The 21,773-nt window shown below is 52.3% G+C and overlaps 2 protein-coding genes across 6 annotated transcripts in view; one reads left to right on the plus strand and one right to left on the minus strand.

Annotated features, from left to right (window-relative positions):
* KIF7 (kinesin family member 7) overlaps positions 1-8,043 on the plus strand; it is a 29,738-nt gene extending 21,695 nt beyond the window's left edge. For 3 of the 5 annotated variants that reach the window (XM_060617670.3, XM_060617665.3, XM_060617669.3), the window contains exons 12-19: positions 1,135-1,332; positions 1,628-1,753; positions 1,929-2,105; positions 2,906-3,121; positions 3,816-4,022; positions 4,753-4,951; positions 5,075-5,221; positions 5,360-6,194. In XM_060617670.3, the coding sequence (XP_060473653.3) occupies positions 1,135-1,332; positions 1,628-1,753; positions 1,929-2,105; positions 2,906-3,121; positions 3,816-4,022; positions 4,753-4,951; positions 5,075-5,221; positions 5,360-5,703 (1,614 nt within the window). In that variant the 3' untranslated portion in view covers positions 5,704-6,194. Of the gene's footprint in view, positions 1-1,134; positions 1,333-1,627; positions 1,754-1,928; positions 2,106-2,905; positions 3,122-3,815; positions 4,023-4,752; positions 4,952-5,074; positions 5,222-5,359; positions 6,198-6,272; positions 6,424-6,871 lie in introns of those variants that run through there. The other 2 variants (XR_013556441.2, XM_060617668.3) reach the window with 2 other exon arrangements.
* The window catches only part of TICRR (TOPBP1 interacting checkpoint and replication regulator), a 47,513-nt gene continuing 32,763 nt past the window's right edge, over positions 7,024-21,773 (minus strand). Inside the window, exons 16-22 of the mRNA XM_078449011.2 lie at positions 17,136-17,226; positions 14,572-14,633; positions 13,133-13,267; positions 12,392-12,549; positions 8,162-10,301; positions 7,916-8,041; positions 7,024-7,136 (exon numbers count right to left, since the gene is read on the minus strand). Of these exons, the coding sequence (XP_078305137.2) occupies positions 7,024-7,136; positions 7,916-8,041; positions 8,162-10,301; positions 12,392-12,549; positions 13,133-13,267; positions 14,572-14,633; positions 17,136-17,226 (2,825 nt within the window). The remainder of the gene's footprint in view (positions 7,137-7,915; positions 8,042-8,161; positions 10,302-12,391; positions 12,550-13,132; positions 13,268-14,571; positions 14,634-17,135; positions 17,227-21,773) is intronic.

Consider the following 21,773-nt stretch of genomic DNA (forward strand, 5'->3'; position numbering starts at 1 on the left):
GTTTAATCAGCAAAGGGAACTTATTTACAAGGCTCGTCTTGGGTGGCAGCAGGATGAGTGGATCCCCGGGCCCACCTGCTGTATCTTAGAAGTTCATGAAAAGGTCTACGCGGGTTCAGTCGTGTACACGCAGCATTCTCAGCGCCTCGTCACCCTCTCGAGGCCGTGTCCTTGGAGCTGCCTCTGGGAGCAGGAAAGCCAAGTGTGGCCCACATTCCAAGGACAGGGAAGGGGGGGTGAGGAGCCTCTGATCGCCCGGGTCCAGCTCATGGGTCAATGGGAGATCACATCCTTTTGCTGACCTTCCCCAACACGTTTTATCAGTTGATGTGACTAACTGTCCGTTTATCCATCTATCCGTTCGTCTTTCTATGGCCTTTTATTGATCCATGTATCATCTGTTTTGTCGTTAAGATCGATTTCTTTATTAGAGAAAGTGTGAGTGGGGCAGGGTCAGAGAGAGAGGGAGAGAGAATCCCAAGCAGGCTCCGGGCTGTCAGCGCAGAGCCCAGCGCCAGGGTTCCATCTCACGAACTGTTGAGATCACGACCTGAACTGAAGTCGGACGCTTAACTGACTGAGCCACCCGGGCGCCCCCACCCTGTTTTTCACCCTTGTATGATCCCATCCATCTGTCCACCCACCCTTCCATCCACCAAACTTTATAGCTGTCTGTCCATCCGTCTTCCCCCCCTCCCTTCCCGCCTCCCTTCCTCAGCTCAGCTGTCTAAGAGACAGTTCAGTAGAATGGTCAAGGGCACGGGCTCTGGAGCCTGACTGCTTGGGTTTGAATCCCAGCCCTGCCATTTAGTAGCCTTGTGCCCTCGGTCAAGTTTCCTGCGCTCTCTGTGCCTCAGTTTCCTCGTCTGCAAAGTAGGGATAATGATAATCCTATTTTTTCCATAGGATTGTTAGGATCATTTGATACCCACAGAGCACGTGATGTGTGCCTCGTACAGAGAAAATGTCCTGGTAGCCACCATCTTTCGCCGTCATTAGTCCATTACCCACTGGCCTGTTTGCCCTTCCGTCCGTCCCTCTCTCCGTCCATCGTCCTGCGGTCCTGCCCCCCCTGGTTGAGTGTCGGGGGTGGTGCCATCTCGTGGTGGCCCAGCCGAGGCTGTGTCGGTCCAGGTGCTGAAGGAAAAGAAGCAGGCGACCGAGCGGCTGGCGTCGCTGTCGGCCCAGAGCGAGAAGCGGCTGCAGGAGCTCGAGAGGCACGTGCAGCTCATGCGGCAGCAGCAGGGGCAGCTGCAGAGGCGGCTTCGCGAGGAGACGGAGCAGAAGCGGCGCCTGGAGACCGAGATGAACAAGCGGCAGCACCGTGTCAAGGTCGGGTCGGGTCGGGGGCGCCCGGGGTCGCCGGGACTCGCGGCCGCGGGACCTCCCGAGCTGGCGGCTCGGCCTCCCTGAGTTCGTCCTCGCCCCTGACAATGAGGAGAGCCGGAGGGCACGCGAGGCGGGCGGGACTCAGGAGGTGAGCCGTGCCCGCGGCCGGCGGCCCGCAGGAGCCCAGGCCCAGGGAGACGTGGGTGGCGAGGCCATCTCCGGAGGGGCTCTGGGGAGACGCGGCCCCCCCGCCCCCCTGGGACCCTGCCCCTGAGCTGCTCGCCGGGCGCATCCCCAGGAGCTGGAGCGGCGGCACGAGCAGCAGCAAAAGATCCTGAAGATCAAGACGGAAGAGATCGCGGCGTTCCAGAGGAAGCGGCGCAGCGGCAGCAACGGCTCTGTGGTCAGCCTGGAGCAGCAGCAGGTGGGCCGGGCCAGGCCGGCGTCCCCGGAGCCCCCGTCGGCTGCCTCGGTCCCCCTGGGGCGCAGCGGAGGTGGGGGATGGGGGGGGGGGGCGCACCCTTCTCCCCCACTGACCCCGGGCGGGGGGCCCGTGGGGCCAGGGGTGAGAGCTGAGTTCCCTCCCCCACCCCCGTCAGAAGATCGAGGAGCAGAAGAAGTGGCTGGACCAGGAGATGGAAAAGGTCCTGCAGCAGCGGCGGGCACTGGAGGAGCTGGGGGAGGAGCTCCACAAGCGGGAGGCCATCCTGGCCAAGAAGGAGGCCCTGATGCAGGAGAAGACGGGGCTGGAGAGCAAGCGCCTGCGGTCCAGTCAGGTGAGGCCCCGCCAGCGGGGTTTGTGCCGGGTGAGGTCCTGCCGGGTGAGAGGCCATCGGGTGGCCCCCTCCCGTGGAGGTCCCTCCCGGTGACAACCCTGCCAGGGGAGGCTCTTCCGGGTGATGTCCCTGCCGGGCAAGTTCCAGCCACGTGAGGCTCCGTCCCCTTCGTTTCGCCCTCTGCACTTGCTGGGGGCCGTGCAGGAAACAAGGAACAGCAGGTGTGGAAAGGGGGATGACCAAGGAGACGCAGGCCTCACAGGCGCTGGAGGCCGACAGACCTGGGCAGACGGCGGCCTCCCCGCTGAGCAGTACTCTGTCCCCCCTGCGCCACTGCTTCCTCTTGAGTAAGGAGCTTCTGAGCCAGTGCCCTCTTCGGCCGGTGGAATCACAGTGGTGCCAGGACGGTGGAAAAGGGGGGGATGTCAGACCCAGAGCAGGTGCTCAGACTCAGTGCCCACGGGGGTCCAGAGTGCTCTGAAGTCCAGCAGGGTTCAGGGCGCTGCTGGATTGTCCGGTGCTGCCCCCTTTCTGCCAGGAGTGCCTTTTCCTACGCTTGCTGGGATCCTTCGGGGCCGTCTCTGGGGGTCCCTCCTCCGAGGCTCTGGTCCCACCGGCCCCACTGGCCGAGCCGCCGCAGAGTCGAGAGCCGGGCCCTCCCGCCGGGCGGTACTCCCGGATTGTAGGGCTCTTGAGGGAAAGGCCCGCAGCCTCCGTAGCATCCCGTGGCTGGGCCGCTTCTGTGACCTCTGCGAGGGTGGGGCCGCCCCCTCCCTGACCCCCAGTGGCGCCGCCCCCAGGCCCTCAGCGAGGACATCGTGCGAGTGTCCAGCCGGCTGGAGCACCTGGAGAAGGAGCTGTCGGAGAAGAGCGGGCAGCTGCGGCAGGGCAGCGCCCAGAGCCAGCAGCGGCTCCGCGGGGAGATCGACGCCCTGCGCCAGGAGAAGGACTCGCTGCTGAAGCAGCGCCTGGACATCGACGGCAAGCTGAGGAGGGGCAGCCTGCTGTCGCCCGAGGTGAGCCCCGCGGCCCGGACCTTCGCAGCCTGCCCGGCCTCGGCCCGGCCCAGGGCCGGGCCCTGCTGCTTCCCGACACGCTTTCCCTGCCAGTGAGACCCAGGGCGTGGGGTGGCCGCAGCGGGCGTGCTGGCCTGGCCCTTCCTCCCGCTGCGGCCCCCGCAGCAGGGACGCACGGACTTGGCCCTCGCGGTTCCTGCCCGGCTGGACCCTGGGGGCGCTCTGTGTCCTGAGCCGTGTCAGCCCGCGCGTCCGCGCCTCGGCTCCCCGTGTGGGAATGAGCGGTGGCAGCACGTCCCTGCGCCTCGTGGCCAGTCCCTGAGCAGCAGAGAGAGCCTTCTTGTAATAAACTCACCCCGGTGGCCCCTCTGGTGCCCGTAGCAGACCCGCCGTATCTTCTGTTTGGCGTAGAGCGCTCTGTGCTTCTGTAGATCACGCGACAGGCGATACACCAGAGAGCAGCCCGTCAGCAGAGCCTGGCCTCCCCCGGGGTCGGGGCTGTGACGGAAGCTTCCTGTCCCTGCCATACCAGTCAGGGACACTTTGGATGTGCTGTGAGCTCAGGATGAGGCGACAGAGCGTCTCCCCCGTGGCTGGGTGCTGGTGCCGTCTGCCCAGGGCCGTCATCCGGGGAGTGGGTGTGCGTGGTGTGGGCACCCGGGCCTCCCCTTCCACGCCCGCCCGTGTCCCGCAGGAGGAGCGGACGCTGTTCCAGCTGGACGAGGCCATCGAGGCCCTGGATGCTGCCATCGAATACAAGAATGAGGCCATCACGTGCCGCCAGCGGGTGCTGCGGGCGTCGGCCTCCTTGCTGTCCCAGTGTGAGATGAACCTCATGGCCAAGCTCAGCTACCTCTCGTCCTCGGAGACCAGAGCCCTGCTCTGCAAGTATTTTGACAAGGTGGGTCACCGGCTCCCGGGCCCTCCGCCACCTCCGTCTGGTACTTGTGTGGGGGAGGGGTCTGCTGGCAGCTCCCGACGGGGGTCTGTTTCCTCCCAGATGCGGGGACAGAATCAGGGCCTGCTCCAGTCTCCAGGGCTGCCTCAGACTCTCCTCCTTAAACCCTAACTTTCTTAGTGAAACGAAGACCCGGTCTCCTCTCTTCCCCCTTTCCGGCCTCCTGGCCCCTTCAGTGCACCCAGATCGGTGGTTCTCAGCAGGGATGGTTTTCCCCCAGGGGACATCTAGCTGAGTCTGGAGATGCTTCCGGTCCTCACAGCCATGAGGGTAGAGACCAGGGATGCTGCTAACCCTACAGCAGGCAGGACAGGTCCCCACAACCACAGACTCCCTGCCTGAAATGTCAGTAGGGCGGAGCTTGAGAAGCTGGGCCTCAGCAAGGCTCCGCCCGCTGGCTTAGGAGTCTGGGACTCGGAAGGAGCTTGAGGCAGGGGTAGGAAGTAAGCTTCCTCTTGACAGCTGACTCTTGTCATTTGGAAATCCCTGCCTAGAACACTGTTGAGAAGGTGTGGGAGGCCAGGTCTTGTCTCAGCGGGACACCCTGGTGATTCCTTAGCGACGTCCGCCCGTGGGGGGCGGTAGCTACAAGTTTGCCGAGTACCTGAATAGCTGCCGCTCCGGTCGGGAATGATCCGCGCTGGGGGCTGAGCCCGGCTGGGTCTTGGGACAGGTCGTGACGCTCCGAGAGGAGCAGCACCAGCAGCAGATCGCCTTCTCCGAGCTGGAGATGCAGCTGGAGGAGCAGCAGAGGCTGGTCTACTGGCTGGAGGTGGCCCTGGAGCGCCAGCGCCTGGAGATGGACCGCCAGCTGACCCTGCAGCAGAAGGAGCACGAGCAGAACATGCAGCTTCTCCTCCAGCAGAGCCGAGGTGAGGCGCCCCCGCCCGTGGCCCCTCCCCCCGCCCGCGGCCCCTCCCCGCCTTCCTCCTCGGCCCCTCCCCGTCTTCCTCCTCCGCCCCTCCCGGCCTTCCTCCGTGTCCCCTCCCGTCTAGATCACCTCGGCGAGGGGCTAGCGGACAGCAGGAGGCAGTATGAGACCAGGATCCAAGCGCTGGAGAAGGAGCTGGGCCGCCACCTGTGGATGAACCAGGAACTGAAACAGAAGCTCAGTAGCCTGAGTGCGGCGGGCCAGAGCAGGGGTGAGGCTCACCTGACCCGGTTTGGGCCGGCCTCCGGGAAGGCTTGGGAACCCCTCTAACCTCCGCTCTTCCGTGGGCATCTCCCACAGGGGAGCTGAGGCCTCCGTTTCTGACGAGCGTCGTTGGTCTCGGTGACAGGTGGGGAGAAGAGGGCCCTGTGCCTGGAGAGCAGACCGGCTCCCGGAAACGAAGAGGAGCTGCGCCCCGTGCCCGAGCTTCTCTGGCAGCAGTCCCTCCCTGAGGGGGGCCCCCGCGCCCGGGACGAGGTGCGGGACTTGGTCCGGGCCCCGCTGCCGCTGACGTGGAAGCGCTCCAGCCTGTGCGGTGAGGAGCAGGGCGGCGCCGAGGAGCCCCTAGGGGGGCGGGCGCCCCCCGTGGGTGAGGCGGGCCTGCCCTGGAACACCGGGCCCCTGCCCAAGCCCCGGCGGGACCCGCGCCGGGCCAGCTCGGGCATGATCGACGTCCGGAGAAACCCGCTGTAGGCTGTGCGCAGAGCCCGCCTCGCAGGGAGGCTGAGCCCGCTCCCGGGCACGGTCAACCCCCTTCGCTTCGTGAAAGACGGCCTTTAGCTCTCCCTCCAAATCCGGGTCCTGATCTTGACACAGTGGGGATCAGCGAACCTGGGCCACCGGCCCCAGTGGATCAGACTCCTTTTTTTTCATCTGTAAATTCCTGCCCCTCATTTCTTTGAGCTCCGGTACCGGATTGCCATCTTTTGGCTTGAGAGTTCCCAAAAGGCAATTCTGGTCCCAGACCTGCGTGCGGGTGCCCACAGTGCTGGGGTTCAGCCGGTGCTGGACACACAACAGTGAGTGGCAACCGGGTTGTGTTTTAAATGGTCTTATGTATATGGTGGGAAGTGGGAAGCTTGGCATAGTTTTAGACTTTTGTAAAACCATTTTATAATAAATGAGACTCTGAAGGGAAGAATGGGAGTTTTTACTTGGTTTGATTTACAAGACACGAGTCAGATTTGAGAACATGACAGGTGTGAAGGCTTTTTAGAGCCCCTGAGGCCCAATTCAGAACTGTGGACCGGGACCCCCACCAGGAGTCCCCAGAAGCTGCTCCTTGGGACACGCCGGGCCTCTGTGCGACTCCGGTGCGTCTCCCCACTCACGGTGAGGACCGTTGGGCACTGGCTGGTTTCAGAGCAGACCTGGGGATGTGGCTGTTCCAGGAACCACCAGAGCTCGGCCCTGGTGAGTAAGCAGAAATGCACTGAGTAGCAAGAGAGGACTTTATTATTATACGGGGAAGGCAAGAAATTTCTTCTGTCTGCCACCGCCTTCGTTTTTGTGTGTGGTGCTTTAGTTCGTGAGCCCTGCCGGGGTCTCCGGGTCCCAGCCTAACAGCAGCTTCATAAAGAACCCACGAAGGGGCTGGGGGTGGGGGCAGTTGACTGACTTGCCTTGGTCTCTCGGAGGGCAGGGCTGGAATGAGCGCCTGGTCTTACAGTTCCTGCCTGCTGCCTGACTCCCAGCCCCAGCGACACCACCTCCCCAAGGAGGGGTAGGGCTGGATTCCCGGAGAGGGAGTAAAGAATTTGACAGCTGACCACAAAGAGGCATGGGGACCGGGCTGACTGCAGCTTCCTCTTTTGAACTCCCTTGGCTCCACTGAGCCCTGGCGATTCCTGTTTTTGTGCAGCAAGCCCAGGGTTACGTGGGACAGAGAGCAGCCTGGAACTTCCAACCCGGAGAAGACCACTCAGAACACGTCTTCTGTGCTGGGGACACGGGGGCTCCGGCCACGCTCCGTAGTGTTTGAGGATGTAAGTCCCCCAACCGGTTCCAGCCTCACTAGCTAATCAGCTTCTTCCGTGTGTAAGTTCTGCCGATGGGGCGTCTCCTGGACAAGGCTCGGCTGAAAGGAGAGTCTTCTGCCGTGGCCGGGAAAACATCCATATCCTCATCTAGAGAAAGGCAGAAAGACTTAGTGGGCAGGAAGTCACTGAGGACAGAACAAAAGAAAACGGGCTTGAACTGGAGAGGCCACACCCGAAGACGGACTGACACCAGCACTGCCTGCAGGTTCTCGGGCTGTGTGAGCGCCCCCCACCCATCAGCACTGACTGGACGGCAGTAAATAATGGAAAAAGCTAAGTACTGCAGTTTGAACTCCCTCAGCTGGGTTTGTACATTCTTTTTGGCTCAGATTGTGGGGTTTATGCTGTTTCACGTGATTTATGTCTGAGTGTCAAGGGAGAGGAACCACCAAAGGCCCCCCACTCCTGCATTCCCCCCCCTTCAGTTCCAGGAGACCTTTCTAACCCATGCACTCAGCAGACGCAAGCCACGGGGTCGAGGAAAGGGAAGCCTCGAGTCTGATCACGACAGCCAGTCCTCCATCTACCACAGTACAGAAGCGTGGAACCCGCTGTGGGAAAGCTGCCAGCGTGCCACCCACCCCTCTCCTCCACACACTCCCGCCACACGGGATGTGGGATGTCCACATCTGTCACAGTTTCAAGAAGCTAAAGAAAACACATCAGGATCTGAGGACTGCACGTAACTACACCATGGGGTTCTAATGCGGAGATTCTTTGGGAAGAGCACGGGACCCTGCAGGGACGGTCCTCTGTCCCAGACCCGGCCTTCCCTAGAACTCCTCCCCCAGACGGCCTGGCAGCCCCGAGCTGACCCCGGGGAGGCACCCAGCAGTCACTCCTCAGGACCTTCCGTGAACAATTACCTCTGGCATCGTTCCACCGAGAGGAAGGCGTTCTCCCCTGGAACAGCAGTGGAGACTGGGTCAGGGCCTGCAGCCCGCTTGCAGAGACGCCGCTCCGCACGGCACAGCCGGGAGAAGGCGTGGAACCTACAGAGACGCAGGGTGAGCACGGCTCCGTGGCACCCCAAGCCACGGGGCCCGGGCCTCTTCAAGGAGCAGCTCTGAGGCGCTCCCCCCAACCCCCAAAACCCACGGTGGCAGCCTCACCTGAAAAGAACACCTCGTCGTCCCCCGTCGAGGGCAGGTACAGCACGCTCGTGCCCGGAGACCGCTCCTCGCTCTTGCTGAGTTCTGGGTCTCCTCTCTGCCCATCACACGCTCTTTTTGCTTGACACTCCATTTCCTCCTCCGCAGGAAGGAGCCTCTTCCTGGAACCCAGCCCAAACTGTCCCCAGGAGCAGGCTTCCTCGGCCTTCGGCACACTGTCCCCGGGAGGCGAATGGTCGGGCAGCTGGCACACCCCCTCGAGCTCAAAATCCCCCAAGAGGGGAGTTCTGCTGATGCTGAGCTCGGGGCCTCGCTCCCTCCTCTCCGGCTCGAGTAGGGACACCCCTGCAGGGAGGTCAGCGCTGACCTCGCTCCTCGCAGCAGAGCTGCTGCCCACTGCCCGCTTCCTGCGGGGCCAGTCTCTGATGGTGTCTGGAGTGGTCTTCCCGCTGTGCTTGGGAGACGGGGTCCAAGGAACACTGCCGTCTGTCTGAAACGGAGAGGGGGTGCTAGAGGGGCCGCGGGTGGGGGTACAGGACTGGCAGATGTACATCTGTCCCCCGCTCTTGCCAGGGGTGCTGTGTGAGGGGCGGAGGCAGGGGGGAGACACGTAGGTGGCTTCGGGTCTCCCTGAGGACCTGCCAGCCCGGGGCAGGCCAACACCAGGGAGGGAGCTCTCGTCACCCCGGGAGCTCCCCGCCCTTCGTAGGGACTCAGCTTCGCACACACAGCCGGGGTCGATCTTTCTGATGCGAAGCTTGGGCAGGCCAGAAGCTCGCATCTCCAGCTCTACCTCGTAGGTCTGCGGGCTGGCGGGGGCTTCTGGAAGCTGAGCTGACGCCTGCAGATCCTCCAGCTGCGCGGCGGCCTGGCGCTGCCTTCTGTCTGCAGTGCAGCGCAGGTCATAGGAAGGTGTCGGGGGAGAGCCAGGCCCACAGGAACGAGGGGATGGAAGAACCCCAGGGCTCGACGGAGAAGACTTCTTGGCAACCATCGTCCTTGACTGCCTCTCCTCTCCCATTGGTGCCACATCACTTTTCAAGCCATCACTGCCGTCAAGCTGTGCTTTGTCCAAGAGAGTGAGATACTCTGTGTCACTCGCCATCAGCAGCGGAGAGGACAGACGCCAGTCCCTCCTGAAGCCAAGCCCGGGGTAGCTGTGTCTTTCAGGGGAAGACCGAAGAGAGAGACTCGCTTCCTTCTGGTCCTTTCTGGCATCTGTGCTGGCAGCTGGGTTGTCAGCTGGGGCCTCTCTAGGAGCAGCAGAGGCACTAGGCTGGTGTTCCAGGAAGCTGCTCGCAAGATCCGAGGGCTCTCTGCACCTTTTTCCAGTTTTAGAAGGGGGCAGAGCAGGTGCGGGGTCAGACTGGGCATTCTGCAGGATTCTGGGAGGAGTTGAGGGAGCAGGACAGGAGAGAGGTGAGGCTACATTGGGGGCTTTCCAGGGCTCTCTCCAGTCCATTTCTCCGGGGGAAGGAGAGTTTGTCGAAAATTTCTGAAATGGACTCTTCTTGGAAGCCTTGCCTGAGGGAAAGGTGAAAGGCTTCTCTGGAGGAGGAGATGGGGGAGGCACCAGACTTGTCATCCCCGGGCTCCCGGGGGTGGAGGCGGCTTTCTCCTCTCCTTTTTCTGCTAGCTCCCCTGCCTGGGAGGCCCCGGGGACACAGGGACGGTGGTGCTCTTGGTCCGGAGGCGTCTCTCCCCGCACCCCCGAGGCTGCCGCTCGCGGAGAGGACCCGGCAGGACTCAGACCTGCGGTCCCGTTGGGGGCTGCGGGGCAGGGGGTGCTTTCTGGACTGGAGGTCACCGAGAGTGGCCAAGTAGAATTCCGCAGAAATCCAGCTGGCTGACCACCTGGCCTTCTGGGGGTTCTTGGGATCTTCTTTTCAAGAGGAGAGGTTCCTCCTTTCGCCAGGGAGCAGCCTTTCTGAGGAGTGACTTTTGGTTGAGATGGTGAGCCCCAGTCCTGTGAGGAGTCTTTTAAGGACTCCTCAAAAATGGCCTTTTTCGCAGGGGTCACTTCGGTAGGGGGTTTCTGCCACCTTTCAGGGGTGCGCAGTGGAGTTCGTGGCATACGAGGGAACCGTCTCAGCGTCGCTTTAGAAGAGCTTGGAGATTTCCGGTTACTCTTCTTGGGAGTCTGTAAAGAAATGCTCATTTCAGTGCCTGAATGTCATCACCCATATGCTCTACAGAGCATCTGAGTCACCTCTAAGACGATCAGAAAGGCACATGGGAAATCCTTAACCTGGATTTCTGACAGTGACACGTTTCAACTTCCAAAACATGATGCACACTTTTCTTTTCCTAGCACTAAGCACCAAATCCGATCTTGGTCCTAAGACCAAGAAGTGTCTTCAGATGCATACTACAGCTAAAACACGCTTCGCCTTCAACGGTGGATCACTCCACTACTGCCACGTTCTCTTCCACCGCACCGCTCCTGCTCCCTTCCTGAAGTAGCTTCTAGGTGTCACATCATCTGCTGTTCACCTGCCTTCAACATGTGCTTGCTACACGCCCGTCATGTGCCAGGCCGTGGGGGGGGTGGGGGGGATGGAGTATGGAATATATGGATACATAAGGTCCAGCAACAAAGACGACGTCTCAGGAGCGACACTCCCCAGCAAAAAATCTCCCTTCCTTCTGGCAAAATGCAGTTAAACACTCCAACAGGTAAAGCAGGTCAGACGCCCATCGTGATCATCTCAAGGGAATCCTGGTCTAGTGGGTATTTCACGTTGAATAGGGTACAGAGAGATGGTAACAGTGTCACCAGCGCACCGACAGGGATGTGCGTGGGACAACACGTGTTGGCAGCACAAGAGAGGACTGTCTAACCCAGCTAGCCTGAAGGGGGGACAGGAACAGTGAGTTAGGTCATTAAGAATGGGTATCAGCAGGTAAATGTAAAAGGTGGGAAAGCGGGGAAGAGGTAATTTTGGTGTCTTTAAAAAAAAAAATTTTTTTTTAACGTTTATTTATTATTGAGAGACAGAGTGTGAGCAGGGGAGGGGCAGAGAGAGGGAGACACAGAATCGGAAGCAGGCTCTGAGCTGTCTGCACAGAGCCCGACCCGGGGCTCGAACTCACAAACCATGAGATCATGACCTGAGTCGAAGTTGGATGCTTAACCAACTGAGCCACCCAGGTGCCCCTGGTGCCTTTGCTCTATCATTTTCTCTGCCTAAAATGAAAACCAGCAGCTGCATGCAGACCTATGTGCAACCTGACGTCACCGGAAAGGTGGAGGACAGAGCAGAGGGAGAGTGGGGGCCAGAGCCAGCCGATGGAGGCCCATGCCCATCTGGAGAGAACTGAACCTGGTTCCGTAAATCTGTGGTCTTCAAACCCATCTCCATAGCTGTGTGTCCTCCCACAAACTCTAAGCAGTTTATTGGGTTTCCAAATAAAAATTATTTTTTAACATAAGGATTCCATTTTCAGAAAACCCTGCTTAACAACAGGTCTCTAGAGCTTTAAGCAAAGTGATGCAGTCAGAAAGCTCACTCCAGGGGGTGCCTGGGTGGCTCAGTCGGTTAAGCATCCAACTTCGGCTCAGGTCATGATCTCCCGGTTTGTGGGTTCGAGCCCCGCGTTGGGCTCTGTGCTGACAGCTCAGAGCCTGGAGCCTGCTTCGGATCTTGTGTCTCCCTCTCTCTCTGCCCCTCCCCCCACTGTGCTCTCTCAAAAATAAATAAATGTAAAAAAAAAAAAAAAAGAAGGCTCACTCTGGCCTCTGGGGGCAGGATGGACTTGAGAGGGAAGAGGGAAAAGGCGGTTGAAATGTTCCAGGCAGAACTGGAATAGGGCAGAACTGCAGGGATGGAGAAAAGGGAATGGGTATAAATGGCTATGTCTGGGAGTGGCTCAGGCTTCTCACGTGGATGACTGGATTGGGTGGGTAGTGTAAGGGCAACAGATGAATGATGCCTGTACATTTCAGGAAGATCTATACGTAGTGTATGATAAAAATGGTGGACGAGACCAAGAGACTAGATGAGATCATTTCTGTTTTCTCCTACCACCTTGGCCTCAGCCAAACTGCTGCCTTACATCCCTATATACCCAATAACCATTCATCTCGATCAACCCAACCACCCCCAAATACGTATTAACATTGACAGATCACCTGCTTTCTCGTCCCTAATGTTCTCAGTGGGTTTTTTGGGCCATGTTTGTTTCTCTCCACAAGACCACACTATTTTAAACATTATAGAAATGTTATACCTGATAAGCTGTAGGTATCTCAGAACCCAATGTGCTTCTTGAAGTCCTCTGAAGTCGAGCTGAACCCTTCTCAGAAGGACTGACCATCTCATGCAATGCCCCAAAAAGCAGGCTCTTGGGAGAACGAATACTTCGGTTTGGAGATTTTTCTCTTTGGTCTGCAAGTCAAAATCAGTAATTCTTTCTCAACTCCTGCCCTCCCAATACTAACAGAACAGCCAGTCCATACAAGAAAACAATTTTTTTCGAGCTACTGGGAGTGGGGGATCCCACCTAATTATGCCAGCAACCCCAATTATTGCTGCCATCTGGACTTTTAATAAGATTGCATAGTTACCTCAGCGCTTATGTGAGGCAAGTAAAACAATTTAATTTATAAATATAAAAACACATTATCTGATGATCCAAACTAATGATGGATGAAAGAATGAAGGACAAACAGGTAGCCCCTTCCACCTAGGACCCGAGTGTAGAATGTGAATACATGGTAGAAATAACAGGTAATCTACCTGTTGAATGAATAAATTACCAAAAGGATAGTATGAATGACCAGCTGTAGGAATCCAAAGGAAGGACACTGTTAGTGAATGTCATGGATCGTCCATCACTCTACACCTCTACTGAATATGCCTGTTGTACCGCTCCAATATCAAGAAAGAAAATGCCAAGTTTTATACTTCTTTTCCCAAAAATACTTCCCGCCAAGTAGGCACACAACGAGGCGGTGGGCAAGCAAGTTACCTGACTTGTCTTTCTGGAATGAGTGAACTCTTTGCACACTTCGAGACTTGGGCTGAGACACAGAATAGAAGGAACCAGAATTTGTCCTGCTGAGTGACAACTGCTTGATTCGAGGACTTCGTCTCAAGCTTATTTCTACAAAACCAGAATCACAGTTAGTAACCAGGGAGAAACACAAGCTTTTTACGTTTGCCTGTGTATGAAATGGGTAAAATTTATGTTATACCACATACAAGATAGACTGTCACAAATTACTGACCTTGAGACTTCTGAAGTGTAACAAGGTTACAAGGGGTAGGACATATGGCTCCAACAAAGTTCAGAAAAACCACTGACCTACCAGACTGTGACCTTTGGAAATCTCAAACTGCCACCCTTTTAACCATGATACTGGGTGAAAAAAGGGTTTATATGGTGTGACTTTTGCAAAAATTTTTTTAAATTTAAAAATTGCAGTTTTCATGTTTATGATACATACATTTGTGTAGAAACGACACCTGTAAGAGTATCAATGAAGCTAAAATATTAAGTATTTCTGAGTTGTGGGATTACCAAACAATTATTAAAAATTTGGCTTCTTGGGGCGCCTGGGTGGCTCAGTTGGTTAAGCGTCCGGCTTCGGCTCAGGTCACCATCTCGCGGCTTGTGAGTTCAAGCCCCGCGTCAGGCTCTGTGCTGACAGCTCAGAGCCTGGAGCCTGTTTCAGATTCTGTGTCTCCCTCTCTCTCTGACCCTCCCCTGTTCATGCTCTGTCTCTCTCAAAAATAAATAAATGTTAAAAAAATTTTTTTTTTTTTAATTTGACTTCTCTATATTTTTTGATTTACTTTTCTGATTTTTCTACAATAAACAAATTACTTGAGTCATTAAAAACATGACTTTGTTTTTGGAAAAAACAAAATGTTTGCTTTTGGAATCCCCTGTATTACATGTACTTTAAAAAGAAGCCACGGCACTTTGTATCACCCCGTGTTAGCCCGTACCCTGACCTCTGTTCCTACTGTGTAAAAAGGTTTCTCCAGAGGGGCGCCTGGGTGGCGCAGTCGGTTAAGCGTCCGACTTCAGCCAGGTCGCGATCTCGCGGTCTGTGAGTTCGAGCCCCGCGTCAGGCTCTGGGCTGATGGCTCGGAGCCTGGAGCCTGTTTCCGATTCTGTGTCTCCCTCTCTCTCTGCCCCTCCCCCGTTCATGCTCTGTCTCTCTCTGTCCTAAAAATAAATAAAAAACGTTGAAAAAAAAAAAAAAAAAAGGTTTCTCCAGAAATTCCCTCAGGAAATTCTGTGTAAAAGACCATTTACTAATAAACATTTACTGATCTACACTGCAGGCCCAGAGCTGTCATACTGTCTGCACAATATCCTAGGACATGCTGAACACCACCACAAATAGAGGGTTTTCAAAGAAACTAGAGAAAACAGCACAAAACAAACATAGGTAATACCGTCTGCTCCTTTTTCTGGGGACTCTTCGACTATGTCAATATCAGGGCCAGGCTCCGAGGACCTTAACGAATAACAAGCATAGGGATTATTTAGTATCACTCATGGTTCATGCACCATAAGCCTCACAAAGCAACAGAGACCACAGGGCTTAAGAGTACCAGTGCTGGCAAGCACTCTCATATACTTGACCGTTCCAAGTAAAATGGTTAGAACACTTTTTTGGAAAGTGGTTTTACAACACAAAAATTAATTAAAAATATGCATGCCTTCTAACGCACCCATTTCTCTCCTTGCAATTTATCCTGTAGATAACTTGCAGAAGTATGTAAAATCTGTACACAAATAATGTCAAGATGAAACCTTCCTATTATTCCTGTTAAGTTCAGCTAAAAACCCTGGATGTTATATTAAAATGAACTACAGATTAAACAGTGACAAGAAGAGGCAGGTGGCTGGGGATCACAGGACCCAAAGAGAGACAGGGCAGTGAGCTCCCAGAGAGTTCCCTTTTTGCTTCCTGGATCCTGGACTGGGTGCTGGGGAAATAGACAACCCAAATATGTCAACAGGTACCAAAACTGCCCTAAGAAAAGTCAGCTTTCTCTAGCCAAAGAACCAGGAAAGGGGCAGCTTAGCACGACAAACTTTCAGACACTAACTACCATGGAAAACTGTGGCCCACCACACCCATAGGCTGAGCCGAGATCCTAAACTTGCAGCCTGGCCCAGCAGTGATGATGACCCCCTCCATGTAATGACAAATGCTTTTGCATTTTTGTTTTTTAATTTTTGAGAGAGAGAGCAGGGGAGGGGCAGAGAGAGGGAGACAGAGGATCTGAAGCAGGCTCCGTGCTTACAGCAGAGAGCCGGATATGGGGCTTGAACTCATGAACCACAAGATCATGACCTGAGCCAACATCAGAAGCTTAACCGACTGAGCCACCCAGGTGCCCCGCATGGGTTTTTTTTTTTTTAAGTTTTTTTATTTTGAGAGAGAAAGTGTGAGCATGTGAGGGGAGGAGCTGAGAGGGAGAGAATTTTTTTGAAGGTTTTTTAAAATGTTTATTTTGAGAGAGAGCAGGTGCACAAGGGAGGGGCACAGAGAGAGAGAGAATCCCAAGCAGGTGGCACGGAGCCTGACGTGGGGCTTGAACACATAAACCATGAGGTCATGAGCTCAGCCGAAACCAAGAGTCGGTTGCCTAAGTGACAGAGCCACCCAGACGCTCCGAGAGAATCTTTAAGCAGGCTTTGCACTTAGCACACAGCCCAACATGGGGCTTGATCTCACAACCATGAGGTCCTGACCTGAGCCAAAATCAAGAAATCAGACACTTAAATGACTGAGCCACCCAGATGCCATGAAGAATGGTTTTTAAAATTGTGCAGGGGAGGACTGGGTGGCTCAGTCAGCTGAGCACCAGACTCTTGACTTTGGTTCAGGTCGTGATCCCAGGATCTTGGGATCAAGCCCTGTGTGGGTGGCTGAGCGCAGAGCTTGCTTGGATTTTCTCCCTCCTTCTTCTGCTCCTCCCCCATGTGTGAGCACATGCACACACGCTCTCTGAAAAAAATTTTTTAAAAAGTTTATAATGGAAATGCAAGCTGGTGCAGCCACTCTGGAAAACAGTATGGAGGTTCCCAAAAAACTAAAAATAGAACTACCCTACAACCCAGCAATTGCACTACTAGGCATTTATCCAAGGGATACGGGTGTGCTCTTTTGAAGGGACACATGCACCCCCGTGTTTATAGCAGCACTATCAACAATAGCCAAAGTACGAAAAGAGCCCAAATGTCCATCGATGGACAAATGAATAAGGTGTGGTATATATGTACAATGGAGTATTACTCGGCAATCAAAAAGAACGAAATCTTGCCATTTGCAACTACGTGAATGGAACTGGAGGGTATTATGCTAAGTGACATTAGTCAGAGAAAGACAAGTGTCCTATGACTTCACTCATATGAGGACTTTAAGAGACAAAACATGAACATAAGGGAAGGGAAACAAAAATAACAGAAACAGGGAGGGGGACAAAACATAAGAGACTCTTAAATATGGAGAACAAACTGAGGGTTACTGGAGGGGTTGTGGGAGGAGGGATGGGCTAAATGGGGAAGGGGAACTAAGGAATCTACTCCCGAAATCATTGTTGCACTATATGCTAATTTGGATGTAAATTAAAAAAAAAATAAAATAAAACAAGTTAAAAAACATTTTTTTTAATTAAAAAAAAAAAAAAAGTTTATAAATGTGGAATACCCATTTGATGGACTGCTTCTCAGCAACCCCTCACCGCCCCAAAAAGGAAGAAATATGGATACATACAACACCATGGACCAATCTCAAAATAATTATGCCAAGTGAAAGAGGTGACACAAAAGAGTACATTCTGTATGATTCTCTAGCCCTCAGAATTTACAGAATGCTGAATACTCTTTAGTAATAAGACAGTTAAGACATCAGTCACAGGGGCTCCGAGAAGGTGGACAGTGGCCCGCAAGATCATTAGCAAGGCTGTGTGACTACACAAAGTAGCTAGGCAAGGGTGTTACTCACCTGCCCTTGATTTGCCTATGAAGAAGCCTTCTGGAGACTTGCTTATGTACTGGAGTCTCAGCCACACTCTTAGTCAGCAGTTTGTGATAACCTAAAATGTAAATAGCATCAATTTCATTTAACCTTATCAAGAAGTGGCAGCAAGGCAAAGCGAGCAGTCTGAAATTCTGTATGGCTTACTACTCGCCTGGAGTGGTTTTTGTTTGTCTTTACCGGAGGGGTTCTTGATTGTTTTGGGGCTAACGTCTAACCATAGGACTTAATTTAACATGACACAACAGTTAATCAGCATTAGAGATTAAATAATAAGCTAGTGTAAAATACTGTAAAATTCTAATAAGCAATTCTGAAAAAAAATAAAAATATTTATCAGAACTAATAAGTATCCATCTCACCAGTGCTTCTTATATTTATGATGAAATGATAGAGTATGAAAGTGCTGACATGCCACACAGATATTAAGATACTGAATAGCGAGCGCCATCTAGCCGGCATGCATTTCCGCAGTGGGGTATGCAACCAAGCTGATCACGGGAGGACTAGTTTAGAGGGAATTAAAAGTGACCAGGAAGAGAAGTGATGTCGGCAGGAATGTGGTGTAAGAACCTCTGAAATAACTCTTCCACAAAAGGAACGAGAACACTGGGCGAAAATGGGCAAAATCAGCCTTTTCAGAACTCTGGAAATTAACTAGTTTGCAACAATCCATGGAGTATTTATCCAAGAAAAACAGTGAATCCCAGTAACAACAGCCAAGTCCATGGAACTTTATCTTGCCCCAGCGCCCCCAGCCCCGTAGCCTTGAAAACCACCAGCCTGCAATCACTCTGCAGACCAACGCCCCTGCCCAGGGGCCTGTGTGTGAACAGGGCCAAATGAGACTGGAGCTCCTCCAAAGCCCCATTCACAGATGTCATTATCTGACCTGTCTGGCAGTTCCCCCGCAAAAGCAAAATCTCACGGGCTCAAGTAGTCTCTATTTGACCTCAGGACTCACCCAGTATGAATGAGCTTTTTCCAGGGAGCACTTACTGAAACCAACCGGCAGCAATTGTGAACATCACAGCTGCCTAGGGGAGTGATAACAGCTGGGGCAAACAACAAGCTAACCAAAAGTGTAAAAGGGGAAACTAGGGAATGAGGTGTCTATGGAGGACTCAACAAACCTTCAACATATTCCTGGAACCTAAAACTCCATGCAATGCAGGGCTGTGTGCACGCCCAGGGTAAACCCAAGAAGGCCCTAAGCTGTCACCCACGGCTCACCTTGAGGCTCTAGAAAAGCAGAGAGAAATATACGCTGCCTGGCTGAGTACTGAAGAAATGAGCCAACGCACCAAAGGCCCTCAGCAAAGGCTGAGAAACTTACTGGTTCCAGGCATCAAAGAAAATCTGTCCAATCATTAGCTGGATCGCTAAGCTAAGTGAGCAGACGTCAGTGGCCACACATGACAGAATACAGACTTTAAAGAATTAGTTCAGGAAAGTCACCAAACAAAAGCAGTAACAAAAACAACAAACACTGGAGGGGAGGGGAGAAGTCTGTCAGAAGTGCCTTATTATGTTACGTCCAGTTGTCAATAAAAAAAGAGACATGCAGGGGTGCTGGGTGGCTCGGTTGGTTAAGTGTCCAGCTTCGACTCAGGTCATGATCTCGTGGTCCGTGGGTTCGAGCCCTGCGTCGGGCTCTGTACTGACAGCTCAGAGCCTGAGCCCGTTTCAGATTCTGCGTGTGTGTCTCTCTGTCTCTACCCCCCACTCGCACTCTCTCAAAAACAAACATTAAAAAAAAAAAAAAAAAAAGCACTGAAAGGGCAAAGACTCAACCAAGAATTGAATATCCAGCAAAATTATTGTTCAAAATGAGGGAGAAATTAGCACATTCCCAGGTTAAAAACAAATTCCCCCCCCCAAAAACAGAACTTTTCAGTAGCAGACCTGCCCCATGAGTAATACTAGAGGGGGTCCTTCAGGCTGAGAGCAAAGGGCACTCAAGAGTGAGGCAAATCCATGGGAAGAATCAAAAAGCACCAGGGAAAGAACTACATAAATAAATAGAACGTACAGCACAGAAGCAGTTTCCGTTTGTAACTCTCTTCTCCTAGGAGTTGAAAAATAAAGTGATTATAAATTGATGTTGATGGGCATAGAGTGTACGAAGATGTAATGTGTATAACAACGTAGCACAAAGGAGGGGGTAGGAAACAGAACTGTATTTATAGGAGCAAAGTTTTTCAATACTGCTGAAATGAAGTTGGTATTAATCTGAATTAGGCTCTTAGAAGATAGGAATTGTAATCCCCAGAGGGAGTGATGTTACACTAAATAGTGCCATAAGAAGCTAGGGGTTGGTCTCTCCACCAAAACAGCTAGTAAACTGGCAGGGGAGTGGGGGGTGGGAAATGATCAGAATCAAGTATTTTGGAACTCTGGAACCCAAGGGGCTACTTGCAACAATGAGGGACATGATTTATGCAAGGAAGATGCTGCTGAGTTTTGGTAAGCGAGCACCACGCATGAAGCTCTGATCTCCTTTCCCCAGCCTCACCGCAGCTGTGGGGAAAGGGGCCCACATTCCGGGAGCAGGTGGCTGGTGGTAGGGCAGACACCTTGTCCTCCAAACTTGGGGTTGTGTGGTTAATCTGATGGACCCCTGATGGGCGGGCGCAGACACTTGCCTCTCGTTTTGGGACCTCCAGAAGGCAGCTGCGTTTCCCAAGATGGCTATGGGAATATTTAAAGGGACAAGAATACTTTCTTGTTTTTCCCTTTTTAGAGTCAGACATTTAAGGAAATCTTGGTCAGGTTACTGGCAAACCAGAGATAACAGAACAGAAACTTCGGTGACCACACACAATATGGACTACATGCGTCGCGGGTTTGGAAAACAGAGACAGCTGAAGTCCTCAATATGCGAAGAGGAGCAAACACTCAGGAGCGGGAGAATCTGGTTTCCAAAGTTGCCACATTATAATAGTCAGAATATCTAATCTTCAACAAACAATTACAAAATATACAAAGGAACAGGGACATAGAGCCCATCCACGGGAAAAGAAGAATTTGATGGAGACCATCCTTAAGAAAACCCATCAGAATGGCTGGTCAAGGACAATAAATCAAGTTTTCTAAATGTGCTCAATGACTCAAGAATATCACAAAGAAATAAAGGATATCACAAAGAAATCAGTAAAACAATGTATGAACAAAATGAGACTGTCAACAAAGTGATAAAAATTATTAAAAGAAACCTAATTCTCAAACTATTCCAAAAAATAAAAGAGGAAAAAAACTTCTAAATTCATTTGACAAGACCAGCATTACCCTGATACCAAAACCAAAGACACTACAAAAAACTACAGCCCAGTATCTCTGATGAACAAAAATGCCAAAATCCTCAACAAAATATCAGCAAACCGAATCCAGCAATACATTAAAAAAATCACTCACCACAAGTATGATTTAATCCAAAGATGCAAGGGTGGTTCAATATTTGCAAAACAACGTGATTCTTCACATGAACAAGAGAAAGAATACAAACTGTATGATCGTCTCAATAGACACAGACAAAACATTTGACAAACCACAGCATCCATTTATGATAAAAACTCTCAACCAAGTAGGTTTAGAGGGAACATACCTCAAAGTAATAAGGCCATAGACGAAAAACCCACAGCTAACATCATACTCGATGGTGAAAAATGAGCTTTTCCTCTAAGATCAGGAAAAAGACAAGAGTATCAACCACTTTTATTCGACACAGTACCACTGGAACTCCTAGCTGTAGCAATCGAACAAGAAATAAAAGGCATCCAAATTGGTAAGGAAGAATTAAAACTGTCACTATTTTCAGATGACATGATACTATATATAGAAAACCCTACAGATTCCACCAAAAAGCACTAGAACCGATAAATAAATTTAGTAAAGGTGCAGGATTGCAATTAATATACAGAAATCTGTTGCCTTTCTACACACTAATAACAAAGTAGAAGAAAAAAAAAATCCCATTTACAACTGCACCAAAAAGAATAAAATACCTAGGAATAAACTTAACCAAGGAGGTGAAAGACCTGTATTCTGACAAGTATAAAACACTGATAAAAGAAATTGAAGATGACACAAATAAATGGAAAGATATTCCATGCTCATGGATTTGAAGATTTAATATTGTTAAAATTTCCATACTACAAAAAGCAATCTATGGATTTAAGATAATCCCTATCAAAATACTAACAGCATCTTTCACAGAACTAGAACAAATACTAAAATTTGTATGGAACCACAAAAGATCCCAATTAGCCAAAGCAATCTTGATAAAGAACAAATCTAGAGGTATCACAATCTGTGATTTCAAGATATACTCCAAAGCTATAATGAAAACGGTATGGTACTGGCACAAAAATAGACACACAGATCAAAAGAATCAATAAAGAGCCCAGAACTAAACCACTCTTATGTGGTAAATCTACAACAAAGGAGGCAAGACTATACAATGGGAAAAGAGTCTCTTCAATAAATGGTGCTGGGAAAACCGGATAGTTACGTGCAAAGGATGACACTGGACCACTTTCATACACCATATACAAAAATAAAATGGATTAAAGACCTAAATGTGAGAACTGAAAGCATAAAAATCCT

Source organism: Panthera onca, chromosome B3 (assembly GCF_046562875.1).
Source record: "Panthera onca isolate mPanOnc1 chromosome B3, mPanOnc1 haplotype 2, whole genome shotgun sequence".
NCBI classification, from domain to species: domain Eukaryota; kingdom Metazoa; phylum Chordata; class Mammalia; order Carnivora; family Felidae; genus Panthera; species Panthera onca.